We start from the raw sequence: 19,678 nt of genomic DNA, 5'->3' as shown, positions 1-19,678 counted from the left end.
TATTTATTTTGTTGAAAATGTATTTTATGTATATGTATCTCAATACTGGTAAATTTTCCACTGCAGAAAATTCCTTCAAAAATGAAAGGAACTTCGTCTAAATCAGTTAATCGACTACATACATGTCGTTTTCATTTTTATTTCGTGGCGTATATTGTGTTCTTAAGTTAAATAAATAATAATACATATTACATTATATGCACACACATATTTTGTGTCTATTCCAGCTTCATGTTATCTTGACCTATTAACCTAAACGTACCCCCTTCCTTGCAATAAATACAAAATCCAGTTTTCTTTCATTAGTCTCTTTGATGTCGCCATCATTGTCTTTGGTATCTTGTAGACTAGCCTGCTCATTATGGGACTCTCTTTCGGTCGCAGCAATATCATCTAAACTGTTAAAAAATTCTTCGTTTACCAAGCTATATCCCAAACGCTCTTCCTTCACGGCGATGTTATATTCTTCGAGATAATTATCGCCAATTGTAACAGTTTTGCCGATTTTTAAATAAGGGCCTGTTTCTTCTGTTAAAGCAGGCCAAGCCGGGGTATCTGGGGCTGTTGGTACTCCATTAGTAGCAAAAGAAGTCCAGAATGCAACCATGCGCTTAGCAATTTTGACGTCACGATTCAAATTTAGAATTCTAGCCCTCGGCCAAGGGAAGAGATATAAATTATCGTCGGTTAAAGATACTCCAAGTTCAAAAGGCATCAATCCTTCGATGTCTTCGCGGCTAGCGTAACGATTAAATTCGCCTTCGTAATCAAATGAATAAAGATAAGTGCTGTTAGCAAGTTTCTTTGCATTCGCTTGTAGCGTCAATAAAACAGGATTCTTAAACGGTATTGTGCTGCTCATCTATGAGTGTAATCAAATAATGTTAAAAGATTTTTCGATTTCTTATATGTGTACATATGTAAATGGCAATGTTAAGACTCACATCAATAAGACCGGGAAGGAGTTTCTGAAAAGAGCCGTTCTTTATATCCTCGCCTGTGAATATTTCTTCCTGTGCAAACTTCATCCAAGAACCTGCAGGATCAGCTCCATTAGTCTGGGATATTATGTGATCAATGTAGCCAATGCCATCAAGTTGGTCGTCAATAATTGTCTCGTTAAAGTTATCAATAAAGATGTCTGAAATCAATAAACGCATTTGGCGGTTTCTTTTGAAAACATGTATGTACATTAGGGTGGTCCTAAAATGCATTTGGAGGGAGGGGGGGTTAAGTCGGAATTTTAATGCTCTCACCCCCTAGGATTGTTCTATAACGAAAAAAATTATACTCCTTTTTATGCTGAAATCAACAAAATATTTTAGAGGTCGCTCAAAGCGCTCAAAGTTTTCCATGTATTTTATATGAGGAAAAAACAAGTTTTCCTAGAAATGGTATAGAATTCTTGAAAATCAATAGGGCTGTTCAAGATGTGGTGGAAATAGTCTGGGATTTGCAGTTGGGATTGCATTTGCAAACTTTATGCTTGCTGTCATGGCAACCGTGTGCATTTTATTTTTGTGAATTTACAAATGCAACGAATGCAAATTCAAGAGCATATGCACAAGATCCTGAACAGCCCTAATATTTTTTTCTATCGGAAAATTTTGTTTCTCTTCAGGAGACTGCCAATAAATATACAATTTTTTAATACTAGCGATTTTTATGGGTCCCCCATGGCATTTTTTTAGGTTTTTATGGGTCCTATAAAAAATAGTTAATAATAGAAAATGGTTAAATAAACAATTGGGTAATGTTACTGGAAGTCTCCTGAAGAGAAACAAAGTTTTTCGATCGAAAAATATTTGTTTTCAAGAATTCTATATCATTTCTAGAAAACTTGCTTTTTCCCATATAAAATAGATGGAAACCTTTGAGGCTTTGAGCGACAACTAAATATCTTTGGATTTCACAATAAGAAACCATGGGTATAATTTTTTCGGTATAGAACAGTCGTAGGGGGTGAGAGCATTAAAATTCCGACTTTTTTACCACCCTAATGTACATACATACATATATATATATTAAATCTTTCATCTTAACATTTACCTTTTAGTATAAAAGTGCCAGCATTTTTCACACTACCACCAAGCGTGGGATAAGCCTTAAAATCTTCTGATGCTAATAGCTTCCCTGGATGTTTTGGTAGTATTCCAGATGGACCGCCGATAACAAATTGCACCGCTCCATAGTTCCCCACGCCCAAATGAGCGTTGGCTTCACCGTGTGCACCGAACGCAGTCAATAACGCTGTCGTGTTCAGATTTCGCAAGCACTTGTTAAGCGCATCTATCTTAATGAGATTTTTGCAACCAGCGTGTTTGGATATGTCCTTAGCCGCCGGCAATGGATTGTCGGTTATGAAGGCAGGCGTTAAAGCCGTGCCAGATTGATAAATAACTCGGTGAAACAGACCATGTGGAACCTTAAGTTATTTTAGTTTTATTTGATTTTAAAATTTATTCGTTTGTATTAAGAAATACTGAGGCCGTTAAGACTTACCACAGGGCTCATCGTCAATACATTAATTATAGCAGAACCACCCACTTGGCCGAAAAGTGTAACCCGTGTAGGATCCCCACCAAAAGCGGTAATGTGCATCTGAATCCATTTTAGGGCCAAAATCACATCGTGCACCGCTGCATTTCCTGGAATGTCTTCGCTCATTGTGGATAAAAACCCAAACGGACCTAAGCGATAACGTATCGAAACCAGAACAATATCTTCTTCTAATAAATAACTAGGATTCGCTTGAGCGCTGCTGCCTTCGAAGAGGAAGTCACCATGAATATATACCATGACGGGTGCATTGCTACTGAGCTATTAAAAAAAATACAATGTACGTAATTTTTTAGCTTTTGAAATGTTCCATAAAGTAGTACATATTCAAGTGCAGATAAGCTAATTCTAAAAAATCAACGGTAATTTTTAGCTACTTGAAACTTACACATTGTTGCACTACAAAAGAATAGGCTATAAAACTGTATACTCAAAAAAATTCCAACACTTCTGAGAAAAAAGCAGCGTTGCCATTTTAGCCGTTTTCCGGCTAGATTTAGCCGGTTGCGACAGCAAACAGCCGGAAAAAATTCGATTTAGCCGGCAGCCGATTTGTTAGCCGTTTTGCAAAAAAAAATTAGCCGTTTTTAGCCGATTTTGCTCTTCGCCTTATTTTATTAAAATTCAAATATACAAGTTTTTATTTTTACAAATTTAGTGCTCCAAAATCTATTAGAAATGGCTAGTCTTATCTCTGAGAAAATTTTCATGTCGGACTGTGTTATATAAAATTGAAAAACAATCAGAAAGTGAGCCGATTTCAATGTTTTTTGTTTTAAGCGAGTGACACAAATACACATAAACTGGGACGCGTCATTTTAGCAGATTAAAAAGTTACAAGTTTTGCTGAAATTTTGCAGAATTTTCATAATTTTTACCCTAAGTGTGAAATCTGTTTGTAGTATATGTTGTTTGTTAAGTAATGAGCTACCTATTCATAAAAAATAATACATATCAAATAAACTAAAGAAAAATAGGCAAAACTTGCTTCAATTTTGCGTCCCAGTTTATATTTGGGAGAACGCAGCGGGAATTTTCTTCATACAATTTTTGTTATGAATGTCTTAAATTTAAGTGTGAAGTTTTATTCGCTACACTTAGAAAATAAAAGAGCACGAATTTCGATGTGGAGCAAAACTCTCTGGGAAGACAATACATGGTGCAAACATACTTTTTAAATTTTATAAAATAAAACTGCAGTAGTTTTCATCTTATGTGGATAATTCTTGTGACAAATACATAGTTTCGTGCTTATATTTTTTGTATATATATTTTTAGCAGCACCACATCTTTATCAGAAAATTCCGAGAATCCAAAAATTGGTACTGTTACAAGTTGCAGGCATCATTTTAACTCGACCTCTTTCCTGTTCCACGGATAATGGTACATCTTTCAGAGGTTTAAAGATATTTTGCGTCAGCAATTTGTTATCAACCTACGTACCCTACCTCGGAAAAGCAAAAAACTATATATTCGAACGTTTGCTCAGGTGTACCGCATTCTGGCAGTTTGGAAACGCGCAACACTTTTAGTATTTTCATCCAACTTCACTAACTTAAATTTTTTTTCTACTTTTTTAAGAAACAAAAATTTTTCTGCTATTGAATCTGGTGGCATGATTTTAGTTAAATGTCATAAACTTCTTAAAGGTGAAGTGGTCGGCAACAACAACGAATGTCAATAAATTAAACTACCTTCTGCTTTCACAGCTTTACCTGTTCATTTCTCAAAATATTGCCCTCCGACTAAGCAAAAGTGCCATACTTTCAGCTAATATAGCCATTTTGCGGGACAAAAAGCAACCTACTGAAAATGATCCAATATTTATAAGAAAGCAAAATTGTTTAATAGAAAAGAAAACGCCATAAGTTTTTAATTTACCTCTGTTTTTATATTTAAGTAATACAAACATGACTTCTGATGTAAAGCTTATCTACGTATAACGACAGTTTCCTTAGTTAAACAAAAATAAAGTGGTGTACAGCTTAGCTACGTATAAATAATCTTTATTATCCAAAAAAAATTCAATGGATTTACTAGTCTTTCTAATTGTAGTTTATGTATTTAAAAAAAATTCAATTCTGGTTGAAACATTTTAGCCGTTTTTAGCCGTTTTTTTTGTCCAATCTAGCCGGTCGCCCTGAAAAGTTCTGGCAACACTGGAAAAAAGTTTGAAATATGTTCATAAGACGTAGCTGTTAAGCTCATCTGCTACGAAACTGTTGGCAACTGTTGAACCCAACAATTACGTCTTGGAAACGGCTTGATGAATATGCTGCGAAATGAACAGCTGATAAATGTAAACAAATGAAATTGCAATAAATAGAGATAGTGGCGCCGATAGTATTCACAATTCAACGCTGAGCTGCCGCCGTGTTGAAAAAATCGTTCAATGTTATAATGAATTAAACAGTGTATAATTATACAGCAAACATCTTAAAAACATATATCGCTAGCTTAGAAAGAAAAGTTGCTAAGTCGCATTTTAAAAATTTTACAGGAGAGGAAAAAATCTTCCTATAGCCATTTTCTTTAACTATTTCGCAAGACTTTGAATCAAACATTTCGCGCGATTAAAGCAAAGCAAAACTCCATAAGAATCAGAAGTATTCGATATTTATTAAAAGATGTCGTATTATTTTGGCCTTATCGGATTTGTGGTGCTTCTTTTGGACTTAGCGAATTTTCCTTTTATTGCTTATGAAAAAATAAAACAAGTACCTTTATAATTTTCGAAACGATGCGTATTCAATTTCTCTAGCCTCCTGTATCAAAATATGAGTTTTCATAAAAAGCGGACTTAGCAAATTTTCACTCTAAGCTAGCGATATTTAGAAACGTAGTATTATCATAAAATATTTTAGTTACTTTATCACATCAGTAATATAAAATAGAATATATTTATTTGCAACTGCCACCTAACAAAGCGGCGTTAAATTTAATATAAGCGGTGTAAGTCTTTTCGATCAGCTGTTTAGGCTAAGCCGAACACGTTGAGTTCAGGTAGTGTAAAAAAGTTGCCAACTGTTGAGCTGAGCGGAACTACTCAACTGTGCGTTTCAAAGACAAATAGCCAACGGTTACGCAACAGCTACGTCTTATGAACGCGCCCAATGAAAATTTGTTGAATATTTTCTAGTTAAGTTTTAAATTTGGGTTTTATGGGTTTTGTTTGAGAATCAACCGTAATTTAATTGAAAATTCTTAAAAAAAAAATAAATAAACATAACTGGCAAACAATATCACTTTGAAATGGGAGTCTTATGGATTTGACCGATACTGTATGTAAGTACGTTAGAGAAGATTTTATTAAGTATCTCTTCTATAGGATTTTTGTACGAACTGGGAACTATAACTCACGAAATCATATAAAAGGACTGATTTGGTTTGAATTCAGTAACTAATGGTGATTTCTTTTTTACCAAAAAATATTGCCCTTCCCTGGTGCAAAATGTGATAGATGTTAAACTCAACCCTGTAAAAGGGCATGCTTTGGCCTCCTTGTCCGTGTCTACCTCACGCAATTCATAATAGGGCTTTCGCACGAGGCGATTTTTCAGGCAACTTTTGCGTTCAACTCACGCAGGGTGCACGAAAAAAAAAATTGAATAGCTAAAAATATCAAAATATAAAAAAGTATCAAAATATTCGCCATAAAAAGGCGTTTGCATTGTCCAACTTTGCATTCTACTTTTGGTTGAACGGCCTTTCAACTAATCGCTTTCAACAAAGTTGGTCGCCAGCCAACATTTAGCCATTCAACTTTTTTCCCTGCAACCCTGCGTGAGTTGAACGCAAAATCGCCTCGTGCGAACACCTTTTAATATTGTTGTTTTAAGCAACTATCTGATTTTCAGGGCAACCATCACCCCTGACCAGGAAAGCCAACTAGTGGGGAATTTCAAATTTTGCGGGGAATTCAGTTTGCGTGGGGAATCGGGGAATGTACCATTTTTGTCAGCAATTTCAGTTCGTTCAATTCTAGTACAACAAAGTTTCAAATGGCTAAAAATTACCGTTGATTTTTTAGAAATTTCTTTGTCGCATTTGCTTTCATATAAAGAATAAACACAATTTATTTTTATATGGAAGAACACCGCAACAAATTCGGCACAAAAATTCTAAAACAAAAATTTTTCCACACTTGAAACTTGCAGTAGAACTGATTGAGTTAATAAACTGCATACTCAAAATCTTTCTAGAAAATCTAATTAAAGGATCGAACTTTTTACGTAATTTTTTTTTTTTTTTTAATATTGTACAAAGCTTGAAACTTGGATTTATACGGTTTTCGTTAAGAGTTAACTACATAATTATAAAAAATAACTCAAATTAAATAACCAAAAAAAAACTTATTGTGAAAGCTTGGCAAAGTTTGGTGCGACTAAAATTTTTTCGACCACTGTATTATTATTATATAAGGCTCATTCCACGGTGACGGGTGTGATATTTCAACTCACACTTTAAGAAAGTTTAAGTTGCTAAAGAATCGGTTGTCGAATATGCTAAATTACGTTCTGCTAAGAAGGAACATAATGCTTTTGCGAGCGTGCGTGTTGCAATAGATCTGCTCTTCCTGATTTGGCTTTTAATATGCAATTGAAAACATTGTAATAAGCCTTGTAACCTCAAGTGTTTACACAACCAGCCTTTGAAAGCGGGATCCTTAGTCCAAGAATAAAAGAAAAAAAATGCGCGTACACTTGGTTTGCATCATATTTAAGTCATATGTGTCCAAAGAATAAATATGTTTTGAGGCGACTGCTGCAAAAAACGAAGCTTGTAGAGATTTATTAAGAAAATAATTCAAAATCAGTTCTACTTACAAGATTCAGTAACAAATTTGCCGAAAGTGTGAGAGTAAGGTCTTACTCTACAAGCAAATAGTACGCTATACATTGAATATATTTTGCATAGAGAAAAATTACTGGAAAGTTAAAAAAACGTAATTTTTTACACAAAAAACGTCCAAATGACGTTAAGAACGTCAATCTGGAAACGCTGATTGTATGCCTTAGTAATTGTAAAGTACCTTATTTTTAAATAGTATGAGGCTATTACCTGTCAAACCGAGGCCGTTACCTGTAAAAACCGTTTTAGATACTTTTTTTGCCCCGACAAACGAAGTAATAGTTTCTTTTTATCCGTGACAGCATAGCTTAAGTTTTCCCATCGCTCGAGCAACATATCTTTATGATTAGCTTTATCCTCGCTGATCACAAACAGATATATGACACATTTCAGATTAGCAGATTAAAAAGGTAGCAGTCCCTGGCCGAATTTATTGAAGTTTGTCAAACTTTAAATTGTGACGGGTGTGACATGTGACGGGCGTGACTAACATAATCGGTTCTTTTTTCGAAAATAAAAGCATATAAAAGCAATTCGCACATATTTCCCTGTGTCATAGCCTTACTTTCGTCAGCTTTTTTACACTGTCCAAGATGTGTTTTCCTTCAAAAAATAACTATTTTGTGTATTTGACATTAAAATATGCTTTGCTTCAATATATAATAAAATATTTAGTACTTGCCCGAAAATTTTAAAATTACGCCGTTACAATGCTAACGAATTTTTCTCTCCAGTGACGGCTTATACAATGCAAAAAAGGTAATAGACTACGAAAATCAGTCTTGTAAATATTGAAAAAAATTAACCTCTCATATGGGTTTGTAAATGGTACAACTTAAAGTAAAAAAGTATCTGAGTTTGAGATAAATTTCAGAATTTTTTTCAGTCTTGAAAGTTAGATTTATTTACTCTTACTTACTAGAAATAATACAGTCATATTCTTTAGTTTATTTTCGTTTCATTCGGTATCGATTGCCGTGGAATGAGCCATAAACATTTTTTATTTTTTATTTGTTAACTAACTTTATAAAAGTTTGGTTCCGCTTATGAATACATAATAATAAAGTAAACATAAAGAACAGCAATATCGAGCCCTAACCGCCAAAATAACGTAAGAGACATTTTTTTCAAAGTTTTCTTTTTGATGCAGAAATATTCCTAGAGCGTCTAGATGCATTTCTGCATCAAAAAGAAAAATTTAAAAAAAATGTCGCTTACGTTATTTTGGCGGTTAAGGCTCGATATATTAAAATAGACAAAAATTTTTTTTTTTGTAAATGGAGATGGGTGGCGAATTTTACGAAATTTCGGGCAAAATCGGGGAATTCTCAAATAGAGTTGGCTACCCTGCCCCTGACTAAGCTTCAAAGGGCAGGGAATGTGCCTTTTTGCCTTATAAGAGTGTGGCATTTTAAGAAACGGACACAAAATTTTCTCACCCTTTGCCTGCGGGGCATGCGACATTTTTTGGTAGAAACGAAATCACCATAAGTACATACATATGTAATTGATAAGTAATATACATATTTGTAAAAAAATTACCGGCAGATAGCGCTGTAATAGTTATTGCGAAAATTCGCATTTACTATCCACGACACTACATTATACTGATATACCCATTAATTTAGACCTCACTGAAGAAGGTTTTTGAAATGCGATGCGCAAATAGTAATCGATATCTCATCAAAAGGAAAGGCAGCTATAGAGGGTAGCACAGGGCCATGCGGGGAGAGGCAAAGAAATTGAACAAAATTTAACGTCTGTTTTTTTAATTTCCCTTTTCTACGAAACGATCGATATTGTGTTAATCGAAATGACAAATCGCTTCGTAAAAGACGATGCCATTCTCACAGCTATAGACACAGCAAATGATTTCGAAAAGCTTCAACCTTTCAGAGAGTTGGGCATCAAATTGCCAAATGAAATGTACCAAAAAGTTGCCAGAGTGCATAAACGAAATTCGTGCTAAGGATGGGAATTTGAAAAATGTTTACTGAACGGAAGTTAAAAGAATCAAGACCCTGGTACTAGCACAGCTATATAAGGTGCGCCAAAGAATGGAAAACGCGTGGGCAACCTTTTTGCAGCAATCGAAACTTTCCTCTACGAAACGGCAGTAGGTGAAACATACTTTTTGTCTTCGAGAAGAATCAAGCGGCCTCAACGCTTAAGCATATGTAGGCAGCTGCTCTCCTAAAGCTTGAAAGATGAATTGGAATTAAAAAAATATATTAAACATATAAATAATACAAAATGATGTGCGTATTCGAGTTCGTTGTGATGCTCTCCATTTGCACATTAGGCCTGCGTTTTTCCACGGTGATAACTTGGAACCACCGCAGCATTCTTCTTCGTCATTCTGTGTCGCTATTATTATTTTCTGATACAAATTTCACGCCGCATTCCTTCCTATCAGCATCACAACCTTCACACTCATGCCTTTCTGCCTATCCTTTCTTCTTTTTAAAAATACGCCTTCCACCCTTTTTTCCCAGTATCGCTCAATTGTTGCGCGCGTCCGCGCGTAGAGCAGGGTAGCTTGGAATGATGCACATTTCTATGCAGCAGCTGAACGGCACTTTTCGCCATACCAGCTGTTCCTGGTATGGGTGACACCAGCCAACCGCAGCGGTACTAAGATTTTGAGGGATCGATTACCACTGCTCATTTATATTCGCTTGATAAGAAGTTGTTTGAGTAGGATTCAGAGTCGATTGAGAATGTTCTCTTCCGGATGTCGTTTGTAACTACACTCTAAAAAGTGCATGTAAAACTACTACTGAAAAGTGTTTTTTTTTGCAAATATACGCACAAGATATTCAAGATTTGATTTGGAACATGAGTTCTTTAAAGCATACACATGAAATGTTTAAAATTACAAACATTTTGAAAGTAAAAATGTATTTTTTGCAAATAATCAATATTAAGTGCTCATATTTACTAATTTTAAACACGTTGTGTGTAATTTTTCTCTACGTAACAAATTTGGTATGTAAAATTAAACAGACAGTATTTAATTTTGCACACATTAGGAGAGGAAGCTGTTTACCTCTCTTTATATGCGTAAATATAAACAAAATTTTTTTAGAGGAAATTTTAAACATTTTATGTGTAAACTGTGAAATTGTGAACAATAAATGTTTAGAACTCAAAAAACAAATCTGAAATTTGTTCTACGCCCCACATATGATAAGTAACAGTACACAAGCAGTGTTTAATTTAATTAACACGGTGTGTAAATTTGCATTCATTAAGAGAGGAAACTGGTTAACTATCTTAATATGCCCAAATTTAAACAAAAATTTTTTAGAGTGTAGGTATGCAATACCGCTCATAAAATCATCGAATCCCTTTATATCAAACCATAAGGCTATTTCTGAAGTAAAGCATTTCTATTATCGGTGTTTGACGTTTGTATGTTTCTTGGCTGTAAACAAATCAAAAAATGATATTACGAAATTTAACTTTTTTATGCTTATTACGAGTCCGTAAGCATAAAGATTCCATCAGCTCCAGATTTTACGAAAAACGTGGTCAAAGTGTAAAAAAATCGCGTTTTTTGCAATATTTTAGAAGGTCTACCATAAAAAACAACCTTTAGAACCTTTAACTGGGGCTTAAATTAAAGCTATAACTCTCGGCTACTACCCCTGCACCTTGACCTGATGGTCACTAAAAGTCATTTATTGAACAATATAAAAATACTGGAATAAATACTGTGCTATTGAAAAAAATAAATAAGGTTTGCCAAAATCAGTTTTTGCTGTTAAATAAAAAACTATAAGTGACCTTAGGGTTAAGGTTCAGGGATGGTATTTTAAGCGATTGTAGTCGAAAGTTTAAACCTTAATTTCAGCCCAAGTGGAAGGCTTTATCCCCTTTTGTTTAATTGCGGTGGGTACTCAATCTTCGTACAAAATCAGGTTTTGCTGTTCAATGAATGACTATAAGTGACCATCAGGTCAAGGTGTAGGGATGGTATTTTCAGGTATAGCAGTCGGGACTTCTAGCTTTAATTTAAGCGTAATACCGCCTTTTGATTCTTTGCTAGAGCTTCTAAAATATTGCCAAAAAAAAACGATTTTTTGACATTTTGACCTCGTTTTTCACAAAATCTGGAGCTGATGGAAACCTTATGCTTATGAATTCGTAATCAGCACTGACAAGTCAATCAAAAACAGCTGTAACATTTGCCCCAACAAATTTTTTCCCATTTTTGTTGCCATTTGTTATAGATCATAAGAAGAAGCTTTCTTTACTAGGCTCATCATTTTATTTTTAATTGTAAGCTTCAGTAATAGATATGTAAATAAATAAAAGATATTCGATAATAAAATGCTTTACTTAGACAGAACTATACATGTGAGTGAATTTTAAAGTTAAAAGTTACTTACTGTGTTTATATTTTCAATATTTTGTTCTTTTGTTTATCGAAGCCGTCCCTGTTAATTTGGAAGAGTTTTTAACATTACATTGACTATCGATAGTACTATCGATGGTAGCGTTTGACACTATCGATAGTATTGCTGGAAACTATCAACGAGTAATGATAGTTTTTTTCTGAAACATGGAAACTATCGATGGTGGCAATATCGATAGTTTTACAACTCTATAAGCTACTATTCCATACGAACACAGATATTAATAAATAACACACTTTCAGGTACACACATGTACTTACAAGTTTTCAAAACTAATACTGGATTTCCACTAGGCTTTAAATGGCAAATGACAAAGTAGGGCATTAACCAATAACCGTGCCATTACATCAAAAAAATAATTATTAAGTTCATTTCCACATAGTATTTTTTTTAAATGGCATAAATTTTTTGTTATTTCAATGCATAGTGGAAATTCGACATAAATACATGAATTGAAAGGAACATTTAAATTGAAATTAAATTGAAATTAGCAACAAACCGTGGAATTTTTTGAAGCGTGCTTTGACAGATTAGCGATGCCCTATTTGAAGGTCAGTGGCTTATTCAAACTTTTAGCAGGTGTTGCCAAAATTCATCAATTAAATAGAAAATTTAAAAACTATTGCATGAAGTGAAAGCACTTGTGAAATGGACCATTTGAAAAAGCATTCGACCAATGGACCAAATGAAAAAAATGGACCAAATTTGGTCCAGTGTTGATATTTTAAGTACAATTGTACTTTTTTCAATACAATTAGTTTTAAAAATTACAAAAGTACAATTTACCTATTTTAAGTACAGTTTCAACATCAAACATACTTTTTGTGCAAAACGTTGAAATCTCTGCCAGCACTTGTGATTATTAATCCGTTTGCGTTTAAGTAAATGGACATACCTATATTTCATATTTGGTACGAAACGAAATTCTGAATTGTAATTTTGAAAGTAAACGTGATTGTGAATGCTAATATTACTGTTGAGCCTTGTGGTTATTGCGATTTTTTTTATCACCGGTGGGTGAAATATCCCTCATCGCTATTTATTTTGAAAAAATCTTTGGAAATGCAGCTAACCTAATGACGATCCAGCAGAAAATGAAGTAATTGAATAACTAGGGGTTGAAAGTAAACAATTTTACGTAAATTTCATGCGTTGAAACTAAAAATTTCTATTTTGGACCTCCATTTTAGTGTTACTGATCTCATTTTATATGATTTATTTTCCCTAATATAAACTGATCTATCATCTGTATAAATTTTTTGTCGTTATTGTCTTTATATTTGAATGTACATCCCGCGACAAAATTATATGGTTACCCGGGTTAGGCTATTTCTTTTGTATTTTTTCTAATTAATATTATTTTTTTTATTGTCGAACAAAACGAAATAAATCACAAATTCAAAGATTGAAAAAATCAACAAATTTTCATCAAAATTCCACAGTTTTTATTCAGAATTTGTAAACATTTTTGAATGCCATTAATTTATTAAAAGGTGCAAGTTTGAAATGTCTAAAAAATACCATTGATTTTTGTTTCTTTTTTTTTTGTTGACCTTCTACCATATAAGGATGTTTGCATATTATTTTATATGAAAAAATTAAATATATAGCTCAAACTAGGTAACCGTAGAATTTTATCCCGCGGTGTACTTTTAAAAATGTGGAATACAATTTAAGAATTTATTTATGTATACTTAAGTTAAACTGTAAACTTAATGAAACTTGGTTTAACTTAGTGGGACTTTCTGACAAAACTGGCTATGACTTTATGGGCTAGTTGGAGAGATCTCAATGATAAGTTACGTTAAATTAAGTTTATCTCAACTGAAGCTGTACAATGAACTGAAAGATAAACTCACTGTTGTAGACAAAAAATAGTGTATGTTTGGTTGGAAAACGGGAGGTAATGTATTGACGGAAATGGTGAAAAGTACAATTAAGGTCAAAAAGTTACAGTTTTTGTCGTTAAGTTAGTACAATTTAAAAATCTCAAATATCAACACTGATTTGGACCAAAACGGCAACCGTGCTTATGGCATCTTCATTCCCACAGTTCTGGCAACAAACCAGTTGTACCTTGACACAGTAGTTTTCTATTTATGGGTTAGTGACAATCGAAAAATTCTGTACGTGGATTGTAGTTTCAGTCATTCGAGTTTTGCAGCGGTGTTATTATGTTATGATGTACGAAAAAGCGCCTAGCGATATGTTTACACAGAAAAAAGGTCAGATTTGTAAAAATCAGGACGAATTAAAAATCAGTCAGGACACTTAAATTCGACCCTGAAATCAGGACATGTCCTGAAAAATCAAGACGTCTGGTCACCCTACCTGAACTAAGACTTCTTTTCTAGTTTATTTATGGTTTGCCCCTAAGCCTTGTTCTCTTCCGTTCACTTCTGTATTCTAGTGCGATGCTGTTTTCAGTTAAAATTTAAAATCATATCACTTCTAACTTTTTGCATTTTTTAAAGCTGATTGATTGAAATATTTACATACTTGCATATCGATGGTCCTCTGCAATAAAGACACAATGCAAAATAAAAAAAATAATAATTACTACTGTTAAATGGCTCTTGTATCTAATCCTTGTCTAATCCTTGTCTAATCCTTTACTTTAGGATTAGACATGGATTAGAAAAGGATTAGAGACATGAGCTGCTTAAGAGCAGTATGAGTTTTTATTTTTTGAATTTTGAATTGTATCGTTATGTACATAATATGTTTGAAGAAGTATTACTTACAGATTTTGAGCTGACACTTAAACGCAGACAGTCTTCGAAATCAACTTTCTTTTTCCGCCAAGTTTCAAAATTGTACAAATCTTGGGAGGAGGGACAGCCTACGTGTGGTTTATAGGCATTTAAGATTCCTTGCCATGGCTCAATTGGTTGTGGAGGCTATAATCAGAAATTTTTAGTAAGATAGTTGTTCATAAGACAAAAAAAAACACATGTAAACGACAAGCAAAGATATTATTATGAACCTTAAAACGAAGTGTACCAACAGGAGCCTTCGCATAGGGAATATCAAGAAATTGTATAATGGATTTGCCCGACCATTCGGTCGTAGATGTACGGCCGCGAACTCGCCCAAGCTCTGGAATCTCTTTGGTTATATAACGGAATTTTTGAACCTTCACTGGACGTTTATTGGGTTTATCTCGACTTTCATTCTGATGCAATGCTGGAACCGGCAAATGTTGCTGCGGTTTTTGTTTGACTTTTTGACGTTTACCACTTTGTTGGTGTTGCTGTTGCGCGTAAGCATTTAGAGCCAGGACTACCAGAAACACCACTAATATAGATTTTACCATGTTAACACAAAGGCAACGATCAACCAACTGAATTGAGCTTTGAAAAATGTTACTAGTTAAAACTGTTGGATTTCTTTCTCTAATTCGGCTTTCTTTTTTCTGATTTGGCTTTCTTTCCCATTTTGTGCGATTTCTTCTATGTATTTACAACTATAAATATTCAGATTAAATTAATTTTTGCATAAATAGTTATGTTTACATATTCATGAGCATATGCCCAAATGTGCAAATTGACATTGGAAAGTTATATGAATAACCAATATGACAAAATAGTAGGGCATTTCCTGCAATACATCTATGATCATGCCCGCCGAGAGAGGGGTCAGCAGTTAATTGACTCGGGCCCGGCTGAAAGTCAGGTCAAATTTTTCAAAATGCAATAACATCCCTGTAGTCAAATGTACTAGTTGTAAACTACCTCACAACTAGTATGAACTGCATGCCCAACTAGTCAGCCAACTATCTTTTTTCCATGCAATCAACTGGTATTTTTAAAATGGGGATATCCTACGAGATGGCAATTGTCAGATTCTGGTCAGAAATATACCAGTCTCATACTAGTTCAAAATAGACAGAAAAATCCTAGTCCAATTATGGACCAAAACCACTACTTTGGAAGTCAAAAAATAAAATTAATTCATGAATATACAATAAAAAAAAAACGTTTAATTAAGTACACTTTAATACATTACACATTTTTATTTAGTTTAGATTTGCCAATAATTAGTGTTAAATTGTTTGAGTATTAATTAAAAGGGAAAATAAATAGATACATAAATATTTCAAACTTTCGAACATAGATTTAAATGCATTTTTTGATGCTACAGACGTTACTGCTTCGAAAACGCAAGTACGCATAGTGATAGAACTTTTTAGGAAAGTATCGATACCTGTACTCATTTATAATACTCTAAAAAAGAATCGATGCCAGTACTCATATTTACAAAAAAGTATCGATAATACTCGTACTTCCAAGTATTTTTAGGGCAAACGCGAAAAGTTAACAAAAATCAGATTGCTTTGTTTACATATATGTACATATGACCTCTTTCTTTTTGTAAATTGAATAGCATTGGCTTTGGCGACGGCGAGTACCGCAGACGATGGAACGATGAGCTGTATGAGCTTTACAACGATATGGACATAGTGCAGCGAATTAAAATACAGCGGCTCCGCTGGCTTGGTCATGTCGTTCGAATGGACACCGACGCTCCAGCTCTGAAAGTATTCAACTCGGAACCCGCTGGTGGTAGCAGAGGAAGAGGGAGGCCCCCACTGCGATGGAAAGATCAGGTGGAGAAGGACTTGGCTTCACTTGGCGTTTCCAATTGGCGTCAGTTGGCACAGAGGAGAAACGACTGGCGTGCTTTGCTGAACTCGGCCAAAATCGCTTAGGCGGTTACAGCGCCAAAAAAGAAGAAGAAGAAGAATCCAAATCTGAGGTCTGTTTGACTCGTTTTTGTGATTTTATTTTCACAATTTTCGCAATTAACTCCAAATTTAGGAGGTGTACGAGTCAAATGGACCTCAGTACATGTCGATATGTGGGTCTGGTTGAAAGCAGATACCACTTTTTTTGTGTGGGCCAGTGTTATCGAAAGTAAGCGAACATAATTACTGATGTAGTTACATCTTCTTGTTAACTTACATAACTACTTGAATAACACCATTTATGAAGTATACATAGTTTAAAACCAAAATCGTAGCATTATTTAACCACATAAATAAGTAAAGAAAAACTTTATTAAAAAAATATTTAGTGCAACGGTATGTAATTTTTACAAAAATTAATTGTTTAAGAAGTCAAAGTTGGACATATCATTTTGTACCAAATTCAAAATGATATTGTTTGCCACTTATGTTTATTTATTAATTTTTAAGATTTTTCAATCAATTAAAATGCAGTTCATTTCTTAACAAATACCATATATTTAAACCTAAGCTTAAGATTTTGTAGAACACTTAAAAAAAATTCATCATAATTTCAAACTATTTTCTCAGAAGTATTTTTTCAGTATACAGTTTTATAGCCCATTCAATTAGTGTAATAATGTGCAAGTTTCAAGTGGCTAAAGGTTACCGTTGATGTTTTAGAATTTGTTTACCGAAGGTGTGTAGCGCTGCAACTGAATTTCAAAATACATATTTCCAAATAAAGAAGATAGTGAGGAAGAGAAATTTTGGCGGACGTTAGTAATATGATACGTGATCAGCTTTATGAGAAAAAATCAATTTGGAAAAATCTTGAGTTGTTTTGACTGTTTTTGATTAAGGGCGCGATATGTTCATTGAAAATTAATAGTCTCATACCTTGTCAAATTTTTAATGTAAACTTTACATTATGCACCTACATTGAATGCTGTTCAGAAGTTTGATATAATATTCTTTGTAGTTTCGAAAAAATTATATAACATTCAGTTCTAATCTTGAAAGGTGGTAGATTTTACTGAGAAATATTAATCTACTAGAGTCGATTGTGTAAGAACTTTCGCAGCTCGTCTTCCTGATCTTAAGAAGTCCCTTGAAGCTATTGAAATATTTAATCTGACCGCCGAGACAAGATCATAATATTTGAAGGGTATTAAAACGTGCACTGAAAGAAAAAAATAGTAAGATCAAACAAAACCGTATTTGATCTGGTGACAGGTAACAAGATCAACGGAAATAAGGTCAATTGACACCATTGCGAAATAATGTCCAGAAATATTTCGAAATAAAGTAAATTGTGCTATTACCTCATTCAAATGGAAATAACGTCAACAATGCTTAAATTATGTTGATTTAAAGAAAAAAATGTGGTTCTTGCATCGTACGTGAGATATGAATGCTTTTACAATAAACATTGCCCCGTAAGTGTTGTTTCCATAGATGAAAGGGGTTATTTCCAAATCCTCTGTGTGCTATGTATTAATCAACACAGAATCATGAACCATCACCAATTGATTTTATTTAAAAAAAACTATTTAAATTACGAATATAATAAAAATAGGATGTAAAAAAACCAAACGCAAATGAACTGGAATACGAGAAATATTTGAAGAAATAATGTAGAAATGATCCAGAACTTGCAAAACATGGTTCGTTTCCACAAAAATAAAGCGAACACTATTAAATTGAAGAAACAGTGGATTGCCGCCATGTTCAAAAACCCCGGAGGAACACTGAAAGAATTGTGTTTTTAAAATAGCATATTTTGAACGAATTAGGAATGTCTAAGGTGGAAAAGAAACCTTTTGCATAAGGAAACAATTATAGAAAAGGAATTTTCTTACACTGTATTCATGTCGCCCAACAATTTGTGACATCATTTAAAAGCAGGTACGGAGAACCACGGCACTATTTATTAGATGGCAAGAGTGATAGATAGATAATGATTATTAGAATACAAGATTGCGCCAATGAGAGAGGATTTTTGAGCGTAATTTTTGCTTGACGTCATCTTGGTGCAATTGCGAGAGAGAAATACCAAATCGCATATAAAAATATGTAAACAATGCAGAAAAATGTGTTAATTTTAATATGACATGGCTCAATTTTGTAGGAATCGAAGATTGATTAATTAGGAACACGTACCAATAATTTTGGGCATGTACCCCTTTAGGTAAGTACGATTTTTAGCACATGAAAAAATGGATGCGTTAACAGTGTTTGCAATTTCATTTAGCCCAAAAGGAATGTGTGCAGCAAAGTGAATTTTTGGACTCGCCATTGTAAAAAGCCATGCAGAGTGCATATTTATATTTGTGGACGGTAGCCACCCACCATAAACTCCACAGCTTTTATTTGATGACTTTTGTACCATTTCCGAGAGGATGAATGATTGTGGCTTCTTTGGAAATAAATATTCTATGTAAGTAAAACATAATTTAAGCTGAAATTTTAAATGTATAATAATTTGGGCACTGTTTTGTATTAAGTACGTAACAGCGCGGTAAGATGCCGCTTGAGTTAGCGCCTGGCGACCTTATCCACTGGTGCATTACCTCATACCAGCACTAAAAAAATCAGGTACTAACAAAAATAAGTAGGTAGTGAAGTTCATTTATCTATTTACTGTAGAAACTGCTTTTGTATGTATGCCATTACCAGCAAACTAAACCACCAACTGTTTACATTCACCATGGAAATGTACCTACTACAATTCACCAAGGAAAGGCCAACATGGTTCTATGTAGAAGCTCATAGCTCACACACATATCACAAAGCTCGATTTGGTGTTTAATGCATCTCCTCGCCGACATAACTGCTTCCACTTTTTCGCCAGGTTTGCGTCCGTAGGAAACGAAAAAAAACTTATATCGCACGCTTTCCTTTGGTTTTCACTATTACACTTTGGCACTGCACACTTCATTTTGCTTTGTAATGTCTCAATAATTGTTTAAAACCACTCAGAATTATTAACGCACAAATATTAAGATTGTTATTTGGTTTTTTCGTGTGCTCACTATCAACAATTGCACCAAGATGACGTCACGCACAGTGTTGCCAAACATGGGCTTTTCCTACCAAAACTGACAGGTTTTTTCCATTT

The 19,678-nt window shown here is 34.0% G+C and overlaps 1 protein-coding gene across 1 annotated transcript; it reads right to left on the bottom strand.

The window, feature by feature from the left end:
* Positions 1–102: 102 nt before the first annotated feature.
* Positions 103–15,302, bottom strand: LOC118738731 (glutactin). The gene is made up of 6 exons (XM_036469663.1): positions 14,818–15,302; positions 14,576–14,731; positions 2,503–2,820; positions 2,050–2,425; positions 945–1,141; positions 103–862 (listed from the first exon to the last, which is right to left on the bottom strand). Exons 1-6 carry the CDS (start codon positions 15,145–15,147, stop codon positions 248–250), a joined length of 1,992 nt encoding a protein of 663 aa, XP_036325556.1. The 5' UTR covers positions 15,148–15,302; the 3' UTR covers positions 103–247.
* Between the last annotated feature and the right edge of the window lie 4,376 nt (positions 15,303–19,678).

Source organism: Rhagoletis pomonella, unplaced genomic scaffold (assembly GCF_013731165.1).
Source record: "Rhagoletis pomonella isolate Grant_MI unplaced genomic scaffold, Rhpom_1.0 Rhpom_scaffold_00005, whole genome shotgun sequence".
Taxonomy (NCBI): domain Eukaryota; kingdom Metazoa; phylum Arthropoda; class Insecta; order Diptera; family Tephritidae; genus Rhagoletis; species Rhagoletis pomonella.
This window is presented reverse-complemented; position numbering and strand designations above follow the sequence as displayed.

What these genes read in the sequence shown, in the direction of transcription:
- LOC118738731 (XM_036469663.1), bottom strand. Translation starts at nt 15,147, where the DNA reads ATGGTAAAATCTATATTAGTGGTGTTTCTGGTAGTCCTGGCTCTAAAT. An exon ending in TAAGTGTCAGCTCAAAATCT is followed by an intron (nt 2,821 to 14,575) that starts GTAAGTAATACT and finishes TTTTTTTAATAG; the next exon opens with CTCAGTAGCAATGCACCCGT. An exon ending in TGGCACTTTTATACTAAAAG is followed by an intron (nt 1,142 to 2,049) that starts GTAAATGTTAAG and finishes TATTGATTTCAG; the next exon opens with ACATCTTTATTGATAACTTT.